The 24,915-nt window shown below is 39.1% G+C and overlaps 2 protein-coding genes across 5 annotated transcripts in view; one reads left to right on the top strand and one right to left on the bottom strand.

Annotated features, from left to right (window-relative positions):
- LOC133635401 (EEIG family member 2-like) overlaps positions 1–24,915 on the top strand; it is an 86,670-nt gene that overhangs the window by 13,201 nt on the left and 48,554 nt on the right. For both annotated transcript variants that reach the window (XM_062028571.1, XM_062028572.1), the window contains exons 2-6: positions 6,692–6,812; positions 10,428–10,457; positions 16,355–16,471; positions 22,672–22,718; positions 23,810–23,904. In XM_062028571.1, the coding sequence (XP_061884555.1) occupies positions 6,692–6,812; positions 10,428–10,457; positions 16,355–16,471; positions 22,672–22,718; positions 23,810–23,904 (410 nt within the window). The remainder of the gene's footprint in view (positions 1–6,691; positions 6,813–10,427; positions 10,458–16,354; positions 16,472–22,671; positions 22,719–23,809; positions 23,905–24,915) is intronic.
- The window catches only part of henmt1 (HEN methyltransferase 1), an 84,972-nt gene continuing 68,357 nt past the window's right edge, over positions 8,301–24,915 (bottom strand). Inside the window, exon 10 of one of the 3 annotated variants that reach the window (XM_062028578.1) lies at positions 8,301–8,409. The gene's annotated coding sequence lies outside the window, so the exon portion shown is untranslated. Of the gene's footprint in view, positions 8,410–23,014; positions 23,862–24,915 lie in introns of those variants that run through there. The other 2 variants (XM_062028577.1, XM_062028575.1) reach the window with 2 other exon arrangements.

Consider the following 24,915-nt stretch of genomic DNA (forward strand, 5'->3'; position numbering starts at 1 on the left):
ACAAGTAGGGATGTTCCAATCAGGATTGTATGCTGCCGATTCCGATGACAATCATCCATGAGTGAGATTGGTCGATACTAAAACAGTAAAATGTTCAATTTATTGACAGTTTAACCACATCAACACTATCTTTATACCAGTTTCTTATTCTCGTTTATACATTGGTTTTTGCTTTCAAAGTCCTCCAGTGTCCAAGTACGCATTCCCTGAGTCCGTAAACATTAACAAACACAACAAATAAATGATTTTGAGAAGAAAAACAAATCGATCGGATCACTCTAGTATCGATCCTATACTGATGCTACCCTTGGTATCGAGACCACCAATTTATGGATCCATACTCCTTTTAGGTTTTGGCAGCGACAAAGCTGACACACCAACAGTTATTGTTATATCATCTTCTCTCTAGTCTATCCATTCATCCATTTTCTTCCGCTTATCCGAGGTCGGGTCGCGGGGGCAACAGCCTAAGCAGAAAAGCCCAGACTTTCCTCTCCCCAGCCACTTCGTCCAGCTCCTCCCGGGGGATCCCGAGGCGTTACCAGGCCAGCTGGGACACATAGTCTTCCCAACGTGTCCTGGGTCTTCCCCGTGGCCTCCTGCCGGTCGGACGTGCCCTAAACACCTCCCTAAGGAGGCGTTCGGGTGGCATCCTGAGCAGATGCCCGAACCACCTCATCTGGCTCCTCTCCATGTGGAGGAGCAGCGGCTTTACTTTGAGCTCCTCCCGGATGACAGAGCTTCTCACCCTATCTCTAAGGGAGAGAACCACCACCCGGCGGAGGAAACTCATTTCGGCCGCTTGTACCCGTGATCTTGTCCTTTCGGTCATAACCCAAAGCTCATGACCATAGGTGAGGATGGGAACGTAGATCGACCGGTAAATTGAGAGCTTTGCCTTCCGGCTCAGCTCCTTCTTCACCACAACGGATCGATACAGCGTCCGCATTACTGAAGACGCCGCACCGATCCGCCTGTCGATCTCACAATCCACTCTTCCCTCACTCGTGAACAAGACTCCCAGGTACTTGAACTCCTCCACTTGGGGCAAGATCTCTCAAGTCCAGACTCTTATTAATCTACTTGTAATTTCCTGTTAATAGCTGCTTACTTTCTGCTGCAATGACCCTCTCGGTATGTAACATGTTTCGTCTCATCCTCCAGTGACAATATATTGAAGATTCTAAGAATTGCAGTTTATTTGCCACAATGGAGGTCATTAGTATCAACTTAGGGGACCTGACCACAATTAGCTTCTGGCTTGAATACAGTTTCAACCAGAGGGGATTCGCGATTGTGATCAGCATTGAAAGGTACGAATCTGCAACGGCTGACGACATACTTTTTCATGAAAATCGACCAATACGGATAAGCGGCCCAACAATTAGCACAAATAACAAAAACAAGACAAATAATTGTAAAAAATACAAATAATCTTTCCAGATAATGGCAATCTATATTCTAAGCCAGGGGTCGGGAACCTCTTTGGCTGAGAGAGCCATGAACGCCAAATATTTTAAAATGTATTTCCGTGAGAGCCATATAATATTTTTAAACTCTGAATACAACTAAATGCGTGCATTTTTAAGTAAGACCAACCTTTTTAGAGTATAATAAGTCTCTTATTCTTTTTAATAGCATTGTTATTCTGAAGCTAACCAATAATAAATAAATGCCGTTATTGCGACTTCTTGAAAAGGTGCGATAGAAAACGGATGGATGGATTAAAATGCATGAGAATGTTTTATATTTTGAACGTTATTTTTAACGCTGTGATTACCAGCGGAATTATTTATTACTTATAGCAATGTCAGCTAAGATTTCTCTGAGAGCCAGATGCAGTCATCAAAAGAGCCACAGGTTCCCTACCCCTGATCTAAGCACGTGTGTAACATTTGGAGGATTCAAATTAGGTCTTGTATGGCCTTTTATTAATATCTCCATATTTTTAGGCCATGTCACGATACACGATATATATCTGGATATCTTGCCTTAGCCTTGAATGAACACTTGATGCATACAATCACAGCAGTATGATGATTCTATGTGTCTACATTAAAACATTCTTCTTCATACTGCATTAATATATGCTACTTTTAAACTTTCATGCAGAGAGGGAAATGACAACTAAGTTAATTTAGCAAAAGTGTATTTATTAAACAGTTATTAAGCAGTGGCGCAAACATTCATGTCATTTCAAAACTGAAAGTGCAAGATTGTCAGAGACATTTTGAAACAAGCTATGACTGCACTTTTGTGCATGATGTCACTAAGATGACTTATCAAAACAACAGGCTGAATAAGTGTACGTTATATGAGGCATAAATAACCGACTGAGAACGTGCCTGGTATGTTAACGCAACATATTATGGTAAGAGTCATTCAAATAACTATAACATATAGAACATGCTATACGTTTACCAAACAATCTGTCACTCCTAATCGCTAAATCCCATGAAATCTTATACGTCTAGTCCAGGAGTCGGCAACCCGCGGCTCTAGAGCCGCATGCGGCTCTTTAGCGCCGCCCTAGTGGCTTTCAGGAGCTTTTTTAAAAATGTATGAAAAATGGAAAAAGATGAGGAAAAAAAAAAAGTTTTTGTTTTAATATGGTTTCCGTAGGAGGACAAACATGACGCAAACCTCCCTAATTGTTATAAATCACAGTTTATATTAAACATGCTTCACTGATTCGAGTATTTGGCGAGCGCCGTTTTGTCCTACTAATTTTGGCGGTCCTTGAACTCACCGTAGTTTTTTTTACAAGTATAACTTTCTCCGACTTTCTAGGACGTGTTTTATGCCACTTCTTTTTCTGTCTCATTCTGTCCACCAAACTTTTAACGTTGTGCGTGAAGGCACAAAGGTGAGTTTTGTTGATGTTATTGACTTGTGTGGAGTGCTAGTCAGACATATTTGGTCAGTGCATGACTGCAAGCTAATCGATGCTAACATGCTATTTAGGCTAGCTACATGTACATATTGCATCATTATGCCTCATTTGTAGCTATATTTGAGGTCATTTAGTTTCCTTTAAGTCATCTTAATTCAATTTATATCTCATGACACACTATCTGTATGTAATATGGCTTTTAATTTTTTGCGGCTCCAGACAGATTTGTTTTTGTATTTTTGGTCCAATATGGCTCTTTCAACATTTTGGGTTGCCGACCCCTGGTCTAGTCTCTTACGTGAATGAGCTAAATAATATTATTTGATATTTTACACTAATGTGTTAATAATTTCACACATAAGTCGCTCCTGAGTATAAGTCGCACCCCCCGGCCAAACTATGAAAAAAACTGCGACGTATAGTCTGAAAAATACGGGAAGTCAATTGACCAAAAGTGTATTTATAAAACAGTTATTAAGCAGTGGCACAAACATTCATGTCATTTCAAAACTGAAAGTGCAAGATTGTCAGAGACATTTTAAAACAAGCTATTAGTGCACTTTTGTGCATGATGTCACACAAGATATTTCAATAAGTGTCAAATAAAAATGAGCTGCATAATAGGAAATCAAATAGTGTATGTCCTTCACTATGTGGTAGGTTCCTGCGAACGTTATCGATGTGGAAATTTTGTGGGTGTGGCACCAGCCGGAGATGTTGACATGCGGAGTTTCAAGCACTCTTCATTCTCTAGCAGGCGACTTTTCAAATGATGCTACAAATTAGCAGTGCTGCTACTTTTAGTAGCAACGCTTTTGCCGCATACTTGACATATTACTGATGTCTGTTCAACATCTTTCCGCTTGAAGCCAAACCACCGCCAGACGATGGACCCCCTGCTGTTTTTCTTGGGAATTAATTCTTCCTTCATTTGTTACCAGATTCGCACCTTCTTTCTCTCGTATTACCACTCGCACCACAGCTAACGTTACTCATGCCGCTACCTCTCTGCTCCGCGAGGGCGTATACGTATGTGACGTATGTAAGAAGGTGCGCTTGTTTTACGTCTCTGTGGGAAGGAGAGACAAGAAAGAGTGAGAAGAGCCTGTAGTGCAGTGGTTCTTAACCTTGTTGGAGGTAGCGAACCCCACCAGTTTCATATGCGCATACACCGAACCCTTCTTTAGTGAACAATAAAATGTTGTGGTTTTTTTAAATTCAAGAAAAAGTAATTTGTTTTTTTACTGGTGCACAAAATGAACCGTGCATGAACATCACCTTGTTCAAAGAACAAAACCAACACAGTGCATGAACTCACAACAAATTACACGCCTTACACACATTACCATGAATTGATTAACTTAAACAAGTTGAAAAAACTTATTCGGGTGTTACCATTTAGTGGTCAATTGTACGGAATATGTACTGTACTGTGTAAACCAGGGGTCCCCAAACTACGGCCCGCGGGCCGGATCCGGCCCCCCAGCATCCAAAATCCGGCCTACGGGAAGTCCCAAATAAAAAAAAAAGTGTTTTAATTTTTTAAAATTATTATTATTTTTTATTTTATCTTTCCTTTCTAATCCATTTTATACCGCTTGTTACTCTGGGTGTCTCCTAGCCGCTCAGGCAAATCATATTGTCTAAAAATGAATTTTCCCATCGATAACATGACAATGTTAAATGTTGATGAACATCAATGTTAATTGATGTTAAATGACAAAACGGATGAACTCGCTGGAATATAAAGACAATGTATACACTGTAAAAAAAAAAAAAATCTGTAAAAAAAACGGTCATCTACGGCTGCCAAACGAAAAACCATAAAATCAAAGTAAAACATTGTAAACCAAATAATGATCAAAAACATAATTACAGAAATTTTCATGAAACGTTTTACGGGAAAAATATCGTAATATTACATGAATTTGAAAGTCATTTAAGAAAACAGAAAATGCTATGCATAATTAATTTGGTATTTTTATGTAAAAAAAAAAAGAAATGTACATAGTTTGTCATTACTGGCATATTACTTAAAACAACAGGCGGATTGTTTATTTACAGATAATGTCTTCAATTCTACAGTTTTATAAACTATTTTAAAAAAAAAAGATGAATTACAGTAGAAATTTAGAGTAAATTAACCATAAAAATAGGATTTTTTTTACAGTATATATATATATATATATATATATATATAGCCCGGCCCCCGGCCAAATTTTTTAACCCAGTGCGGCCCCCGAGTCAAAAAGTTTGGGGACCCCTGGTGTAAACTGTACTGTTCATATAATGTATTCTCTTCCCTTGCAATCTGCTAGTAAAAGTTTCAATCGATCAATCAAACAACCTGCAGATGGACAATTAGAGGGAACAATGTTTGGGGGTATCCATAATACGCCGGTAGGGAGAAGTTTTTATTTACACGATAAGTCGGATGTGTCTTTACCTCCGTGCCGGAGGCTCCGCCGAACCCCTGAGGCCGACTCACCGAACCCCTAGGGTTCCATCGAACCCAGGTTAATAACCACTGCTGTAGTGTAATGCCCGCAGCTAAAAGCAACTGCGTGAGAACGTATACTCCAATATCACCATATAGTCATTTTCTATATCGCACAGAGAGTACACTGAGATCGGTAGGTTGGAGTTCAAATCCCAGCCGAGTCATACCAAAGACTATAAAAATGGGACCCATAACCTCCCTGCTTGGCACTCAGCAACAAAGGGTTGGAGTTGGGGGTTAAATCACCAAAATGATTCCCGGGCGCGGCGCCGCTGCTGCCCACTGCTCCCCAAGGGGATGGGACAAATGCAGAGGACACATTTCACCACATCTAGTGTGTGTGTGACAATCATTGGTACTTTAATCTTTAATCTTAATTCGATACGTTGGTCGATTTCAGAATTATCTTATTTTTAAACTTAGTTCTTGTTCATACCCATTTTATTTTGTCACTGACACCTTTTTTTGTTCTTTGCTTTCATGTATACTACCATGTGTTATCACTGTATGTTCTTTATTTTTCCTCCCTCTGCTCTTTGTAAATGGTCTATTTCACATAAGCATTAGCAGAGGTTGTGCTCTGTTTTAGTTTCCCCATATGCATCATTCTGTCTTTGGTCCTATCAAACCAACCCAGTATTATTGCGAATCCAAAACTTCAGTGTTTCGTCGGCACTGCGAGTAAAACAGTTTTAGCATATAATATGTAGTATGCAAATATACCGTAATTTCCGGACTATAAGCCGCACCAGCTAAATTTAGGGGAAAATACAGATTGCTCCATATATAAGCCGCACCCGACTATAAGCCGCAGGGTTTTGATGTGTAATTAGCGTAGTATATAGGGGTTCCTGCTACCACGGAGGGGATTGTCGGGACAGAGATGACTGTTTGGGAACGCAAAGCGTCCCATTTATTAACAATAAATCTTTCAATCATTCAATCAAACTTTCACATCTTTGACATGGCGAACAGCATTCGTGCAGAGTACAAATAATACAACGGTGCAAAGTAATACAAAGTGCTCGCCTGTACGTTATCAAAATAACCAGCCTACCGGTATATGAAAAGTCAGTCTTTAATCATTGTGTCATCGTCTTCCTCCTGCGTACTAAAACCACCGAAATCCTCTTCGTCGGTGTCGGAGAAGAACAGGCCGTATATAAGCCGCACCCTTGTATAAGCCTCAGGGACCAGAACGAGGGGAAAAAGTAGCGGCTTATAGTCCGGAAATTACGGTAATTGTATTCAAATAGCGCACACTCAATGATTTTCATCTTTGTGGTTTCGCCAAACAGGGAACCAGTCCAGGCCAACTGTGTTCGTTGGAGGAAGAGGTTCTCTTTCCCCTGTAAGATGAGCGCCAATGCAGGAACTGGCGTATTGGATCCCTGTGTGTGTCGTGTTTCAGTCAGAAAGGTACATTATTATTATTATCCTGACCCCTGTGCTCGTATACGTCTATTTTATTGGCTGATGTTTGTTAGCAATTTGATTATGCTGTACTTCAAATTATCCATCCATCCATCCTCCGCTTATCCGAGGTTGGGTCGCGGGGGCAGCAGCCTAAGCAGGGAAGCCCAGACTTCCCTCTCCCCAGCCACTTTGTTCAGCTCCTCCCAAGGGATCCCGAGGTGTTCCCAGGCTAGCCGGGAGACATAGTCTTCCCAACGTGTCCTGGGTCTTCCCCGTGGCCTCCTGCCGGTCGGACGTGCCCTAAACACCTCCCTAGGGAGGCGTTCGGGTGGCATCCTGAGCAGATGCCCGGACCACCTCATCTGGCTCCTCTCCATGTGGAGGAACAGCGGCTTTACTTTGAGCTCCTCCCGGATGACAGAGCTTCTCACCCTATCTCTAAGGGAGAGCCCCGCCACCCGGCGGAGGAAACTCATTTCGGCCGCTTGTACCCGTGATCTTGTCCTTTGGGTCATAACCCAAAGCTCATGACCATAGGTGAGGATGGGAACGTAGCTCAACCGGTAAATTGAGAGCTTTGCCTTCCGGCTCAGCTCCTTCTTCACCACAACGGATCGATACAGCGTCCGCATTACTGAAGACGCCGCACCGATCCGCCTGTCGATCTCACCATCCACTCTTCCCTCACTCGTGAACAAGACTCTGAGGTACTTGAACTCCTCCACTTGGGGCAGGGTCTCCTCCCCAACTTGGAGATGGCACTCCACCCTTTTCCGGGCGAGAACCATGGACTCGGACTTGGAGGTGCCGATTTTCATCCCAGTCGCTTCCCACTCGGCTGCGAACCGATCCAGTGAGAGCTGAAGATCCTGGCCAGATGAAGCCATCAGGACCACATCATCTGCAAAAAGCAGAGACCTAATCCTGCAGCCACCAAACCGGATCCCCTCAACGCCCTGACTGCGCCTAGAAATTCTGTCCATAAAAGTTCAGAACAGAATGGGTGACAAAGGGCAGCCTTGGCGGAGTCCAACCCTCACTGGAAACGTGTCCGACTTACTGCCGGCAATGCGGACCAAGCTCTGACACTGATCATACAGGGAGCGGACCGCCACAATCAGACAGTCCGATACCCCATACTCTCTGAGCACTCCCCACAGGACTTCCCGGGGGACACGGTCCAATGCCTTCTCCAAGTCCATAATATAAATGATATTGTCATTAAACCAGGTTACAATAGAGACAACAAGACTGTAATGCTAATGGTTTGGTAATGGATGGAGGTCATAATCAATCATTTTTCAGTTAAGTTGATTAAAAAGTGAGTCCACTACTTGGTTGCAATTAGCAATCGTAACTGGTTTATGGTTGAAAGAATAACAACATGCACATTATGGCAACTATTATTGTGGCTTTCACACAGAAATTCAACACACTCAACCAATGAGAAAGATGTTTGTAAAAACAATTGCTCTGTAAAACTCACAGTAATGTTGTGGAATGCACATCTTTCATTGGTAGCAGACAGTTTCCTTTATTGCTATGTGGCTGACTGGTTGAGCTGGGATTAGCTATGCGGGCTTCAAGTTTCCATGTTGTCCTGTGATGTAAACAAACAGAAGTTATGTTTCTATCTAAAACACATTGCAATCTGGAAATGATTCATCACTGCCTTATTTGGCACATTTGTTCCATTTCAGTGCTGATTCTCAAGAGTAGCATGAAACTGAGTGTGCAGATGAATACAATCAAGCCAAATATTTGGAAAAAATAATAATAATAAAATCCCCATGCTTACAGTGCAACTTAAAGGCCTACTGAAATGAATTTTTTTTATTTAAACGGGAATAGCAGATCCATTAAGGGTCATACTTGATCATTTCGCGATATTGCCATATTTTTGCTGAAAGGATTTAGTAGAGAACATCGACGCTAAAGTTTGCAACTTTTGGTCGCTGATAAAAAAAAGCCTTGCCTATACCGGAAGTAGCGTGACGTCGCAGGTTGAAGGGCTCCTCACATTTCCCCATTATTTACACCAGCAGCGAGAGCGATTCGGACCGAGAAAGCGACGATTTCCCCATTAATTTGAACCAGAATGAAAGATTTCTGGATGAGGAATGTGAGAGTGAATGATTAGAGTGCAGTGCAGGACGTATCTTTTTTCGCTCTGACCGTAACTTAGGTACAAGCTGGCTCATTGGATTCCACACTCTCTCCTTTTTTTGCATTGATTGATTTTTCTATTGTGGATCACGGATTTGTATTTTAAACCACCTGGGATACTATATCCTCTTGAAAATGAGAGTCGAGAACGCGAAATGGACATTCACAGTGACTTTTATCTCCACGACAATACATCGGCGAAGCACTTTAGCTACGGAGCTAACGTGATAGCATCGGGCTTAACTGCAGATAGAAACAAAAGAAATAAACCCCTGACTGGAAGGATAGAGAGAAGATCAACAATACTATTAAACCATGGACATGTAACTACACGGTTAATACTGTACCGCCTGGCAAAGCCTAGCAATGCTGTTGCTAACGACGCCATTGAAGCTAACTTAGCTACGGGACCTTGACAGAGCTATGCTAAAAACATTAGCTCTCCACCTACGCCAGCTCTCATCTGCTCATCACGACCCGTGCTCACCTGCGTTCCAGCGATCGACGGCGCAACGAAGGACTTCACCACGATGATTGGTGCGGTCGGCGGCCCGGAGACGGAGGAAGTCAAGGTGAGGACAGCTGCGCGGCGGCGGGCGTTGTAGCTTTCAACGACACCCCGGCCGTCATCAGAGTCGGCAAGAAACATATATTTCCCCAAAGTTACGTACGTGACATGCACATAGCGCCACGCACGTACGGGCAAGCGATCAAATGTTTGGAAGAAAGCTGCGTACTCACCGTAGCGTGTCTGCTATCCAACTCAAAGTCCTCCTGGTTGTGTTGCTGCAGCCAGCCGCTAATACACCGATCCCACCTACAGCTTTCTTCTTTGCAGTCTCCATTGTTAATTGAACAAATTGCAAAAGATTCACCAACACAGATGTCCAGAATACTGTGGAATTTTGCGATGAAAACAGAGCTTTTTGTATTGGGATACAATGGTGCCAATACTTCCGCTTCAACCCTTGACGTCACGCACAAACGTCATCATACATAGACGTTTTCAGCCGGAAGTTTCCCGGGAAATTTAAAATGTCACTTTATAAGTTAACCCGGCCGTATTGGCATGTGTTGCAATGTTAAGATTTCATCATTGATATATAAACTATCAGACTGCGTGGTCGCTAGTAGTGGCTTTCAGTAGGCCTTTAAGTTTGACTGACTCAATAACAAGTGAAGCTACATTGTCTAACCTTTTTAAAGGAAGCTTCAAACACTTGAAGTTATCAATTTCTTTTAAATATGACATTACCATCATGAATTTAAAGACATTTATCAAAGGCAATTGTGTCACAGCACAAACCAGCGATGTTCAGAGATATTTGACCATCACATGTCCGTAGTGTGGTCCAGGATTGATGTGTTTTGTCCTACTTCATCATGCTGAAAGTGTCAAGACTTTTTGTAACCCCCGCATTCACAGATGACATTGTTTGCCTCTCTTTTTAGGAACTGAAGGGGGGGAAGGCATACGCTAAGGTAAATGCACACATCCTTTTTATTCTACCAGAGTGACTTATACCAGATGTAGGGCCATCTTTACAGGAAATACAGTGTTTCCCATAAACTGCCAAGATACCTCTGGCGGTGGGGCGTGGCTATGGGCGTGGTCACCATGACATCATCGAGTAATTTGCATAATTTACTACAATGATTTGATTTTCTCTAAAAAGGCTCAAAAAATGTATACTTACTAATTAATAATAACAGTTTTGTTTTAAACGTCCATCCATCCATCCATCCATTTTACAATATAATTACAACACTTTATGTGCATATTTATATACAGATTTGAACAGTAAGTTATTCACTGAAATATATTTATTAATTGTGGTTCTTACAAAAAATATATCTTATAAAATATAAAAGCTAAAATGTCTCTTAAAGCTCTGCCCCTTTAATTAGTGCATACTAAATAATTTAACTTTAGCCTACTACTACAACCATATTATTTACCAGCAACATAAAGTGAAACAGAGGCAGAGGTGTCCTGCCACAGTCAGTAACAAATAAACAGAAAACAGTAGTGGTCAAATACAAATAAGGCAACAAGAGAAGTATCCTACACTTCTCTTTTGTAAAGTAAATCTGAACAGCCTATATGGGCATCTACATCAACTATATGATTTGCCTGAGAAGCTGGACAGGACAAAAATAAAAAATAAAAAAAAAAATATATATATATCTACATATATATCTATATATATATAGATATATATATATATAGATATACATATAGATATATATATAGATATATATATAGATATATAGATATATTTGTGGCGGACGTAATTCTTTCGTGGCGGGCCGCCACAAATAAATGAATGTGAGGGAAGCACTGGTCATATACTTTGGCCCTAGACCATGTAGTGATTTATATGTGAGCAGGAGGATTTTGAAATCAATTCTCTGATGTACAGGGAGCCAATGTAAGGATTTAAGAATTGGTGTAATGTGCTCACATTTTTTGGTCTTTGTTAGAACTCTAGCAGCAGCGTTCTGAACAAGCTGTAGCTGCCTGACAGTTTTTTTGGGCAGACCTGCAAGGAGACCATTACAATAGTCTAGCCTACTGGTAATAAAGGCATGTGCACATTTTTCTAAGTCATGAGCTGACATGAGCCCTCTAAGTCTTGTTACATTTTTGAGGTGATAGTAGGCCGATTTTGTTACTGATTTGATGTGACTGTCGAAATGTGAATCAGAATCTAAAATAACCCCAAGATTTCTGGCTTTAGTTGAGGTTTAAACTGATTTTTCTGGCAAAAAACATGAAGATTGAGTGAAAGTCACCAGGGTTAAAGGCTGGGGGGGGGGAAAGAAAAGTTAATCTGAGGCTGAGTTGACTTGAAACGGTTTAATGTTGCACTTTTTGTATGTAGAAGAAAAGTTTTGTCATTTTATTTAATCTGAGCAACAACTTGAAGCAGTTTAATGTTGCACTTTATAAATGGAAATGTTGCACTTTATATGTAGAAAGGTTTTGTTAAGAAACCAATTCTGAGCCTTATCTTATTTAGTTTTTATTTGATATATGCTGACTGCATTAACCCTGGCAATGGACCCTGTGTGTATATGTATGTTATTGTTATGCTTAGCATTCATGACTGCCTGCTGTTGCACTGATCAGCCTAGTGGTGGCTCACATCCATCACACACACACAGCTATTTTGAAGCAATGTTAAAATAATAAAGCCATTGTTCACAAATGTTGGTAAATAAATAACCAGAAAATGTATATTTTGTTGTTTTCTTACTGTACCGAAAATGAACCGAACCGTGACCTCTAAACCGAGGTACGTACCGAACCGACATTTTTGTGTACCGTTACACCCTTAGTTAAAAGTTAAAACTCCACCCTGTCTTCTGCTGTTAAACAACAGTCTAGAGCAGGGGTCGGCAACCCAAAATGTTGAAAGAGCCATATTGGACCACAAATACAAAAACAAATCTGTCTGGAGCCGCAAAAAATTAAAAGCCATATTACATGTGTCATGAGATATACATTTAATTAAGATGACTTAAAGGAAACTAAATGAGCTCAAATATAGCTACAAATTAGGCATAATGATGCAATATGTACATATCGCTAGCCTAAATAGCATGTTAGCATCGATTAGCTTGCAGTCATGCAGTGACCAAATATGTCTGATTAGCACTCCACACAAGTCAATAACATCAACAAAACTCACCTTTGTGCACAACGTTAAAAGTGTGGTGGACAAAATGAGACGGAAAAAGAAGTGGCATAAAACACGTCCTAGAAAGTCTGAGAAAGTTATACATGTAAACAAACTATACGGTGAGTTCAGGGACCGCCAAAATTAGTAGGACAAAAGGGCGCTCGCCAAATACTCGAATCAGTGAAGCATGTTTAATATAAACGGTGTGATTTATAACAATTAGGGAGGTTTGTGTCATGTTTGTCCTCCTACAGAAACCATACTAAAACAAAAAAATACATTTTTTTTCCCCCTCATCTTTTTCCATTCTTCATACATTTTTGAAAAATCTCCAGAGAGCCACTAGGGCGGCGCTAAAGAGCCACATGCGGCTCTAGAGCCGCGGGTTGCCGACCCCCGGTCTAGAGGATTTTCTGGCTGAATTCACTGTTTTTAAACTCTTCATAATACAACCAACGTTTGCAAAAGCTGGGGAAAGCATGATGCTTCCTATGTGGGTATGGTATGTTGATGCACGTTGTTGTTTTTGCACCAAACACACCCTTTGGAATAACTACTAACAGACAACAAAACCATAACATGTACCTGTTTATGTTTTAGAATTCATTTGAATTAGATATGCTTGTTGAATTCTGAACACAAACTTCTCCTTTTATAAGTGTGTGTGAACACTTATGGAGTAATTTTTCTTTATTATTCTAATGTATATACTGTACAGTAGTGCGGCACATAACGACTATTTCGAAAGTCGACTAATCATTGACTATCTTAACGATTAGTCGACTAATCAGATTATGAAGCCTACACATGTTCAGTGGCTCTACTTTAGCCATTGCCTTTTAAATGCACATTTAGGCTTCTTTAGGCATGGACTACCTATCAATTACGTTGACTACTTCATTGTATTTATACTGTAACTGCACTGCAAAAAGTCAGTGTTCAAAAACAAGAAGAAAAAAAAAAAAAGTGGGTTATTTTATTTGAACTAAGCAAAAGTATCTGCCAATAGAACAAAAAAATTTGGCTTGTCAAGACTTTCCAAAACAAGTAAAATTAGCTAACCTCAATGAACCCAAAAATACCTTAAAATAAGTATATTCTCACTAATAACAACTGTACTACTATATGAGTACGTATTTTCTATTGTTTCATTGAAAATAAAACATCAAAGTCCATTTGGCTGTCATCTGTTTTAATTATGAGACACAATTGTGTCAAAGTCATGATTGTTTTTTTTGACATACTTGAAGTAAGAAATGATTACTTTAAACAAGTAGTTTTATACTTGTGAGTGTTGATGACACAGCTTTGCAACAGTTGATATTCTAGTTTCAAGCATGTTTTACTCAATATAGCTCATCAAATCTCAGCAACAAGCTGTAATATCTTACTGAGATCATTTAGGACCAAAACACTTAAAACAAGTAAAACACTCTATAATAAAATCTGCTTAATGAGAAGAATTATCTTATCAGACAGAAAATAAGCAAATATCACCCTTATTCGAGGTATTTCATCTTACTTAGATTTCAGTTTTTGCAGTGTGTGCTCTATTAAAATTTTGTCTATTTTAAAATAGACAAAGTTTCAATAAAAAACAAAGTATCAATTTGTATGTAAAGGAAAGGGCAGTCAAAATAGCAGCAATAAAAAACAAACCAACACTGTCTAGCTTCCTAAAAAATAAAATACAATTTTGTGATGTTATTGTGTTTAAAATGGCAGATTTTGCCTTAAATGTTAGTTTAATCAATTTTTTTTTTTACACACGGACTATTATCGACAAATGGATTTGTCTGCGACAAATTTTATTGTCGATTCATAGCACCCCGACAGTACAGTATAGACCAGGGGTGTCCAAAGTGCGGCCTGGGGGCCATTTGCGGCCCGCAGGTCATTTTAACGGCCCCACGGCACATTTTAAAAATACGATTGAAAAAAATAAAAAACATTAAAAGTGGTATTTAAAGAGCAAACAGGTGAAATGTAACAAGAAAATGTAGCAATGTTTACTCTAATCACACAAAGCTGCCATGTAGGCTGTTTCTTTCTTTAAAAAATAATAATGAATCAAAATCAATGTCATTATGAATTATTGACCTATTCAAAGCTCCAATTACGTCACATTAAATATTTTGAGATATTTTTTGGGGAAAATGTTTGCCATGTAAAAAAACGAGCTGTTTTTTTTTAAAGAAGGGCCTAAAACGGACAAACAAAAAACATAAACAACAATAAAACTTATTATCGACAGATAGATCTGAAGTTGATCTCGAGATTATTGTGTTAAAAGTAAACAGTAAAAAAAATATATATATATAATTTATTTTTTAACACTTTAATGAGTAGGACCCTTTTGGATCCCCTACAGTTTTAGTGTGATTAGTTTTTAAGTGTCATTGCTCAAAAAATAATAATGAATTAAAATCAATGGTGTTATGAGTTATTTACCTTTTTAAGGCTCCAATTATATAATCTCAAATATCCCACTTAAAAATTTTATTGGGTGAAAATATTGCATATTTTGGGTTTTCTTTGACAAAAAGAGCATATAATTTAAATCTTTAAAAAATGTTATATTAACAGATAGACCTAATGTTTATCTAGAGATTTAAAAACTTGAATAATAACACAAATAATAATACTGAATAATGACATATTTTTTGGACCAAAACCCTTTGGGGTCCCCGGGATCAAGCCTGAGTGGAAGCCTAAATGTATATTTTTTTATACATATATTGTATTGGTTTTTAAAATAAAAAATACCAAAATGGACCCCGCTTGCTTTGAATTTTCAGTGTGCGGCCCTCAGTGGAAAAAGTTTGGACACACCTGGTATAGACTTTGTGGCAATTAGCCAATTTAACACAAAGTATACAGTGTTTCCCACACATTCATTTATTTGTTGCGGCCCGCCACGAAAGAATTACGTCCGCTACAAATAAAATAAAAAAAATTTTTTTTGTCCTGTCCAGCTTCTCAGGCAAATCATATAGTTGATGTAGATGCCCATATAGGCTGTTCAGATTTACTTTACAAAAGAGAAGTGTAGGATACTTCTCTTGTTGCCTTATTTGTATTTGACCACTACTGTTTTCTGTTTATTTGTTACTGACTGTGGCAGGACACCTCTGCCTCTGTTTCACTTTATGTTGCTGGTAAATAATATGGTTGTAGTAGTAGGCTAAAGTTAAATTATTTAGTATGCACTAATTAAAGGGGCAGAGCTTTAAGAGACATTTTAGCTTTTATATTTTATAAGATACAATTTTTGTAAGAGCCACAATTAATAAATATATTTCAGTGAATAACTTATTGTTCAAATTTGTATATAAATATGTACATAAAGTGTTGTAATTATATTGTAAAATGGATGGATGGACGTTTAAAACAAAACTGTTATTATTAATTAGTAAGTATACATTTTTTGAGCCTTTTTAGAGAAAATCATATAATTGTATTATGCAAATTACTCGATGATGTCATGGTGACCACGCCCATAGCCACGCCCCCACCACCACAGGTATCTTGGCAGTTTATGGGAAACACTGGTATATCATAAAGACATGAGTCCTTACTTCGCATGAATGCTACACATGAAGTGTTTTTGTCACGGCCTTTGTTTTGACTTGTCCATTTCATAATCAGACCTCCCCGAAAGAATAACATCTGTGTCATTGTTTTTCCCTGCAGCTCGGTTTTGCAAATCTGAATTTATCGGAGTTTGCCGGCTCAGGCAGTACAACACGAAGATGTCTACTGGAAGGTTACGATACCAAAAATACTCGCCAGGATAACTCCATCCTTAAAGTGAGTAAAGCATAAAAAAAGAGCAGCAAGATAATGCCTGATTGTTTGGGCCTGACTTTTTGTTTATTCAATCAATTTAGTGCAGGTAAACATGTGTTATGTATTTAAACATAATTAAAGAAAAAAACTATGGGTAACAAAGTAATAGTTGGCCATTTTTCTGATGTCAGGCCATGTTTACTTTTATGTTTAGAATATGCTGAGGGCCAATAAAAATGTTGGTCCCGAATCGCAAAGGTAAAGGTCGGACTTCAGACTAGGGCTGGGCGGTATGACCTTTTATTAATATCTGGATATTTTTAGGCCATGTCACGATACACGATATATATCTCCATATTTGACCTTAGCCTTGAATGAACACTTGATGCATATAATCACAGCAGTATGATGATTCTATGTGTCTACATTAAAACATTCCTGTTCATACTGCATTAATATATGCTACTTTTAAACTTTCATGCAGAGAGGGAAATCACAACTACCGAATTTTTCGGAGTATAAGTCGCACCTGCCGAAAATGCATAATAAAGAAGGAAAAAAACATACATACCGTATTTCCTTGAATTGCCGCCGGGAATATAGTATTCGCCTGCCTAGAATTACAGCCGGGTCAAACTCGTTTCGCAAAATAAATAGCATATGCCTAGAATTTCCGCCGGGTCAAACTCGTCACGTCACGAGTGACACTTCCCCTGTCATCATTTTCAAAATGGAGGAAGCTGATTTCAGTCATTTGAAATCGCATTAAGGGAAGAAAAATATCAATATTGTGTTATTATATACCGGTAATTGCAATTCTTATTAATAATATTGTTAGTTTGTAGTGGTGGAGAGCTGACTTTTTGTTGTTGGAGTTGCGTCTTTCAAAGCACTTTATTTTGAAAAACCGGTATGCCTCGTTTCACCGCTGGGTCAAACTCGTCACGTCACGAGTGACACTTCACCTTTCAAGGCATCATTTTCCAAAATGGGGGAGGCTAATTTCAATAATTTAAAATCGCATAAAGGGAAGAAGATACAGAGCTATTCAGTAGGATTTAAGGTCCAAGCTATTGAATATGCTAAAAAGAACAGTAAGTAGCTATATTTTATTAATATACCGTAGCTGCGTGTGTCAAATATGAGTCATTAAATGACTCCCGCCTCCTGGTGGTAGAGGGCGCTAGTGATCCTTCTTGCGACTACCGGTACTGCAGAAGACCGGTGCTGCAGAAGAAGACAACAAGCAGCAACAAGGAAGCGATCGTTTGCTTGCACTTTTAACATAGGGCATTACATGGACTCATTTATAAGTAAAGGTAAGACCATAATAATGTTTTTTTTTATTAAATGTGCTTTTCATGATAAGGTAAGCGCCGGAGGGAGAAGAGGTTTTAAAATAATTAGCGCATGCTTGCCTATCCCGCATGCCTTTGGTAAGCGCAGAAGTGAGAAGAGGGTTTTAAATTAATTAGCGCCCTGGCGGCTATTCAAGGAAATACGTTAAGTCGCACTGGAGTATAAGTCACATTTTTTGGGGAAATGTATTTGATAAAAGCCAACACCAAGAATAGACATTTGAAAGGCAATTTAAAATAAATAAAGAATAGTGAACAACAGGCTGAATAAGTGTACGTTATATGAGGCATAAATAACCAACTGAGAACGTGCCTGGTATGTTAACCTAACATATTATGGTAAGAGTCATTCAAATAACTATAACGTATAGAACATGCTATACGTTTACCAAACAATCTGTCACTCCTAATCGCTAAATCCCATGAAATCTTATACGTCTAGTCTCTTACGTGAATGAGATAAATAATATTATTTGATATTTTACGCTAATGTGTTAATCATTTCACACATAAGTCGCTCCTGAGTATAAGTCGCACCCCCGGCCAAACTATGAAAAAAACTGCGACTTAGTCTGAAAAATACGGGAAGTCAATTTAGCAAAAATGTATTTATAAAACAGTTATTAAGCAGTGGCACAAACATTCATGTCATTTCAAAACAGAAAGTGCAAGATTGTCAGAGACATTTTAAAACAAGCTATTAGTGCACTTTTGTGCATGATGTCACTAAGATGACTTATCAAAACAACACTAAATTAAAGTGCACTTTTTGTACAGAACGCCACTACAATAGTTTAAAACTAATAAAGTGCACTTTTGTGCACAAGATATTTCAATAAGTGTCAAATAAAAATGAGCTGCATAATAGGAAATCAAATAACACTATGTGGTAGGTTCTTGCGGACGTTATCTCCTTCTGTTGTTGACTATTTGTTTCATACGGTGTTGATGTGGAAATGGTTGCTAGGGCATTTTGTGGGTGTGGCACCGAACAGAGATGTTGACATGCGGAGTTTCAAGCACTCTTCATTCTCTAGCGGGTGACTTTTCAAATGATGCTACAAATGAGCAGTGCTGCTACTTTTTGTAGCAACGCTTCTGCCGCATACTTGACATATTACTGTTGTCTGTTCAACATCTTCCCGCTTGAAGCCAAACCACCGCCAGACGATGGACCCCCTGCTGTTTGTCTTGGGAATTAATTCTTCTTCCTTCATTTGTTACCAGATTAGCACCTTCTTTCTCTTGTATTACCACTCGCACCGCACCGCTAGCATCACAGCTAACGTTACCCATGCCGCTACCTGTCTGCTCGGCGAGGGCGTATGAGGTTGCACGCGTGACAGAATGTGACGTATGTAAGAAGGTGCGCTTGTTTTATGTCTCTGTGAGAAGGATAGACAAGAAAGAGTGAGAAGAGCCTGTAGTGTAATGCCCGCAGCTAAAAGCAACGTATATACTATATATATACTCCAATATCACGATTAGGGCTGCAACAACTAATCGATTAAATCGATTATAAAAATAGTTGGCGATTAATTTAGTCATCGATTCGTTGGATCTATGCTATGCGCATGCGCAGAGGCTACTTTTTTTTAAAAATAAACCTTTATTTATAAACTGCAACATGTACAAACAGCTGAGAAACAATAATCAAAATAAGTATGCTGTTTTTTTTCTCAATAAAATACTGCAAAGGATAGAAATGTAGTTTGTCTATTTTATCCGATTATTAATCGATTAATCGAAGTAATAATCGACAGATTAATCGATTATCAACTTAGTTGTTAGTTGCCGCCTTCACCCTTTGCCTCTGATGGCTGCTGGTTAGCGCCTTGCATGGCAGCTCCCGCCATCAGTGTGTGAATGTGTGTGTGAATGGGTAAATGTGGGAATACTGTCAAAGCGCTTTGAGTACCTTGAAGGTAGAAAAGCGCTATACAAGTATAACCCATTTATCATTTATTTATCATTTAGCCCTAATCACGATATAGTCATTTTCTGTATCGCACAGAGACAAACCCGCAATATATCGAGTATATTCCATATATCGCCCAGCCCTACTTCAGACACACCTGGCCTAGAGCAGGGGTCGGCAACCCAAAATGTTGAAAGAGCCATATTGGACCAAAAATACAAAAACAAATCTGTCTGGAGCCGCAAAAAATTAAAAGCCATATTACATGTGTCATGAGATATAAATGTAATTAAGAGGACTTAAAGGAAACTAAATGAGCTCAAATATAGCTACAAATGAGGCATAATGATGCAATATGTACACATCGCTAGCCTAAATAGCATGTTAGCATCGATTAGCTTGCAGTCATGCAGTGACCAAATATGTCTGATTAGCACTTCACACAAGTCAATAACATCAACAAAACTCACCTTTGTGCACTCATGCACAACGTTAAAAGTCTGGGGGACAAAATGAGACAGAAAAAGTGGCATAAAACACGTCCTAGAAAGTCGGAGAAAGTTATACCAGTTATATCAATCAATACATGTAAACAAACTATAAGGTGAGTTCAAGGACCGCCAAAATAAGTAGGACAAAACGGCGCTCGCCAAATACTCAAATCAGTGAAGCATGTTTAATATAAACAGTGTGATTTATAACAATTAGGGAGGTTTGTGTCATGTTTGTCCTCCTACAGAAACCATACTAAAACAAAAAAATAGATTTTTTTTCCCCCTCATCTTTTTCCATTCTTCATACATTTTTGAAAAATCTCCAGAGAGCCACTAGGGCGGCGCTAAAGAGCCGCATGCGGCTCTAGAGCCGCGGGTTGCCGACCCCCGGCCTAGAGGAAGAATGACAACTAATGAACAGTACTGGTAAAATGGTAAATGGATCAAACTTGTATAGCGCTTTTTTACCGGTACTCAAAGCGCTTTGACAATATTTCCACATTCACCCATTCACACACTGATGACTTTTATCCGCATGTTTTTATTACAAACCCCGTTTCCATATGAGTTGGGAAATTGTGTTAGATGTAAATATAAACGGAATACAATGATTTGCAAATCATTTTCAAGCCATATTCAGTTGAATGCACTACAAAGACAACATATTTGATGTTCAAACTCATAAACTTAATTTTTTTTTTGCAAATAATAATTAACTTAGAATTTCATGGCTGCAACACGTGCCAAAGTAGTTGGGAAAGGGCATGTTCACCACTGTGTTACATGGCCTTTCCTTTTAACAACACTCAGTAAAGGTTTGGGAACTGAGGAGACACATTTTTGAAGCTTCTCAGGTGGAATTCTTTCCCATTCTTGCTTGATGTACAGCTTAAGTTGTTCAACAGTCCGGGGGTCTCCCTTCTGCTATTTTAGGCTTCACACATTTTCAATGGGAGACAGGTCTGGACTACAGGCAGGCCAGTCTAGTACCCACACTCTTTTACTATGAAGCCACGTTGATGTAACACGTGGCTTGGCATTGTCTTGCTGAAATGAGCAGGGGCGTCCATGGTAACGTTGCTTGGATGGCAACATATGTTGCTCCAAAAGCTGTATGTACCTTTCAGCATTAATGGCGCCTTCACAGATGTGTAAGTTACCCATGTCTTGGACACTAATACACCCCCATACCATCACACATGCTGGCTTTTACACTTTGCGCCTATAACAATCCGGATGATTCTTTTCCTCTTTGGTCCGGAGGACATGACGTCCACAGTTTAAAATGTGGACTCGTCAGACCACAGAACACTTTTCCACTTTGTATCAGTCCATCTTAGATGAGCTCAGGCCCAGCGAAGCAGACAGCGTTTCTGGGTGTTGTTGATAAACGGTTTTTGCCTTGCATAGGAGATTTTTTACTTGCACTTACAGATGTAGCGACCAACTGTAGTTACTGACAGTGGGTTTCTGAAGTGTTCCTGAGCCCATGTGGTGATATCCTTTACACACTGATGTCGCTTGTTGATGCAGTACAGTCTGAGGGATCAAAGGTCACGGGCTTAGCTGCTTACGTGCAGTGATTTCTCCAGATTGTCTGAACCCTTTGATGATATTACGGAGCGTAGATGGTGAAATCCCTAAATTCCTTGCAAAAGCTGCTTGAGAAAGGTTTTTCTTAAACTGTTCAACAATTTGCTCACGCATTTGTTGACAAAGTGGTGACCCTCGCCCCATCCTTGTTTGTGAATGACTGAGCATTTCATGGAATCTACTTTTATACCCAATCATGGCGCCCACCTGTTCCCAATTTGCCTGTTCACCTGTGGGATGTTCCAAATAAGTGTATGATGAGCATTCCTCAACTTTATCAGTATTTATTGCCACCTTTCCCAACTTCTTTGTCACGTGTTGCTGGCATCAAATTCTAAATTTAATGATTATTTGCAACAAAAAAAATGTTTATCTGTTTGAACATCAAATATTTTGTCTTTGTAGCATATTCAACTGAATATGGCTTGAAAAGGATTTTCAAATCGTTGTATTCCGTTTATGTTTACATCTAACACCATTCCCCAACTCATATGGAAACGGGGTTTGTATTATTTAGAAAACCATTAGCGTACAGACAAACTGTATTTTAACCAATTTAGGGTGGTTTTGATTCAACGACATGTTGGTCTCAGGTCTAACAAGACCAGCACAGAGACATGACCTTTGGCTGAAGCAAAAGATGTCGCTGGTAACTTTGACTAGTGCTGACTTCGTGGAAAGATGTTTTAAATTCATTGTTTTGTAGGAAGATGATTATTGCAGACTCTTGGACAGAAGAGAAAGTTTACATATTAGTCCACATCCACACACTGATGCTATGCTAGTGCTATTAAGACTGTAAAGTGTAGCTGAAGCACCTCACTTCTAACATTAATCATGTTTTATTCCCTTTCACAGGTTATTATCACTACTCAGCTCATGTCAGGCGATCCTTGTTTTAAAACGTAAGTCAAAGTACCTTTTTTTTTTTTTTTACACTGAACTGAGTGAGCTACTGTATACTCAAATTGTTTGGGGAAGTTTTGCTATTACTTCCTGCACATCACACAGAGTACTAAAATGACTGTATGAAACGTGCTGAAGCATCAGTCAAGATTCAATTAAACATGTTTAATGTTGTGGCGGCTCCATTTAACATTTTATTGCATTGACCTTGGCTGATTTTGATTTGATTTTGATTTTGATTTGATTTTTATTAAGGATCCCCATTAGCTGGTTGCCTCAACAACCCACTAGTCTTCCTGGGGTCCACAATTCAATACAATTACAAGTAAAAGCATATAATTATAACTACACAATACAGAAAAAAAATACAAATAAAATAAAAGCATCAATAAAAAAACAAGCAAACAATTTACAGTCACAGAATAATAATTACCATATAAATATAACTACACAATATAAAACCAAACAAATCATCAACGAGCAAACAAATTTAAAGACTCAGATAAAATATTACTCTCTTTTTAAAAACCTGTTTACTTTCAATGCTGGTGAGAATTCGAGGCAGGTTATTCCAGAGCGATAAAGATCTATAAATAAAAGATTTCTGCAAAGCATTCTTCCTGGGACGAGGGAGTACAAAATGCCCCTCACTGGACCGCCCTGGTGTTCTGAGGCTCTTATGCTGTGGCTGAGAAAGACACCATACTAGTTCAGATAAGAATTCACACTTATGTAGACGTTTACCTCCCCATCTTGTTTGGTAACATTAATGCACGTGTTTAGTGCCGTCTTCACATAGCATACATTCAGTTGTCCTATTTTCTTCCGTTCAGTGAGTATATTTGGCCACAGAGAAAAATGTGGCTCAGCCTGAGGCAAAGTTTTGACCTGAAAATCATTCTTTACTTCTGCATTCTATACTTTTTGCCAAATGATGTACCCTTCATATGCATAGCCTGAACTAAATATTCACTATCAGCTCTGGTGTAATATTTGTCCTAATACAAATACTTTAATTTATGTTATTTGACATTTCCTGACACTTTGTAACTTTTTGCTGACTCAATATATGTTCTTTTTTTTCCATCAGGCCTCCTTCGACTGCGACAGTGATTGGGATCCAGGGTGATGGGGAGAGCCTGCTGGAAGAGAGGCGGGGAGGGGACTTACCAACAGCCTCTTCTGGTGAGACAAAATGCCCTGATCTTTGCTTAGTCATTTCACTCAAAAACATGTACATTTGTGTTATAGTCAGGAGCAATGTTGCTTCTTTTTCAATACACATGACCTGACTCGAGCCTGGCACAGGAGAGAATATGTACAGTCGTGGTCAAAAGTTTACATACACTTGTAAAGAACATCATGTCATGGCTGTCTTGAGTTTCCAATCATTTCTACAACTCTTATTTTTTGTGATTGGAGCACATACTTGTTGGTCACAAAAAACATTCATGAAGTTTGCTTCTTTTATGAATTTATTATGGGTCTACTGTAGGGATGATACTCGAAACCGATTTTCCCGGTTGTTCGATAAGAAAAGAACCGAGTCCTCAGACTCGAATCCCTTTTTGAGAACCGGTACCCGTTATCGAGACTACTATAGTAAAGAAAAAGAGCTGGTTCTTTATTCGAATCCCTGGGAACGAATCCCGTCCCGACAAGAAATGCCCCGTGGGACATCACAAGAAATGATGTCACGTAGCTCAGTCATTAGGCGCAGATAGCGAAAGCAGGAAAAACAATGGACCGGAAAAAGCGCTCCAAGGTGTAATAAAGTTCAAAACAAAAGGTATAATCCAATGAATAACTTTACTGAGAGATTTGAGCAGGGTACAAACTCATGAAGAACACTTTTACGACCCACCGGAAACATAGCAACCAGGCTAGCAACGCACCTCCTTTACGGCAGCTGTCGCAACCTTCTTAAAGCAACCGCAGCACATACATATATACACAACACATCTCCCTTTTTTAACTTTTGTTTTTCTTTTCTTGTAAACGTTACAAAATCACACTGTATATGTGTTGTCTGTCTAATTATAAATAATGCAGACGAGGCGTGTTGGCTGACTTCTTGACGTTTACTTTCACAGCGTGCTCATAACCTCATTCTTAGCTGCCGGGTGGCGACATGCAACAACACTTTTCGGGGCTACCGCGCATGCTCGTCACTTCCGTTGCATGATGGGTAGTGTA

The sequence above is a fragment of the Entelurus aequoreus genome, linkage group LG19 (assembly GCF_033978785.1).
Source record: "Entelurus aequoreus isolate RoL-2023_Sb linkage group LG19, RoL_Eaeq_v1.1, whole genome shotgun sequence".
In the NCBI taxonomy this organism is placed as follows: Eukaryota; Metazoa; Chordata; class Actinopteri; order Syngnathiformes; family Syngnathidae; genus Entelurus; species Entelurus aequoreus.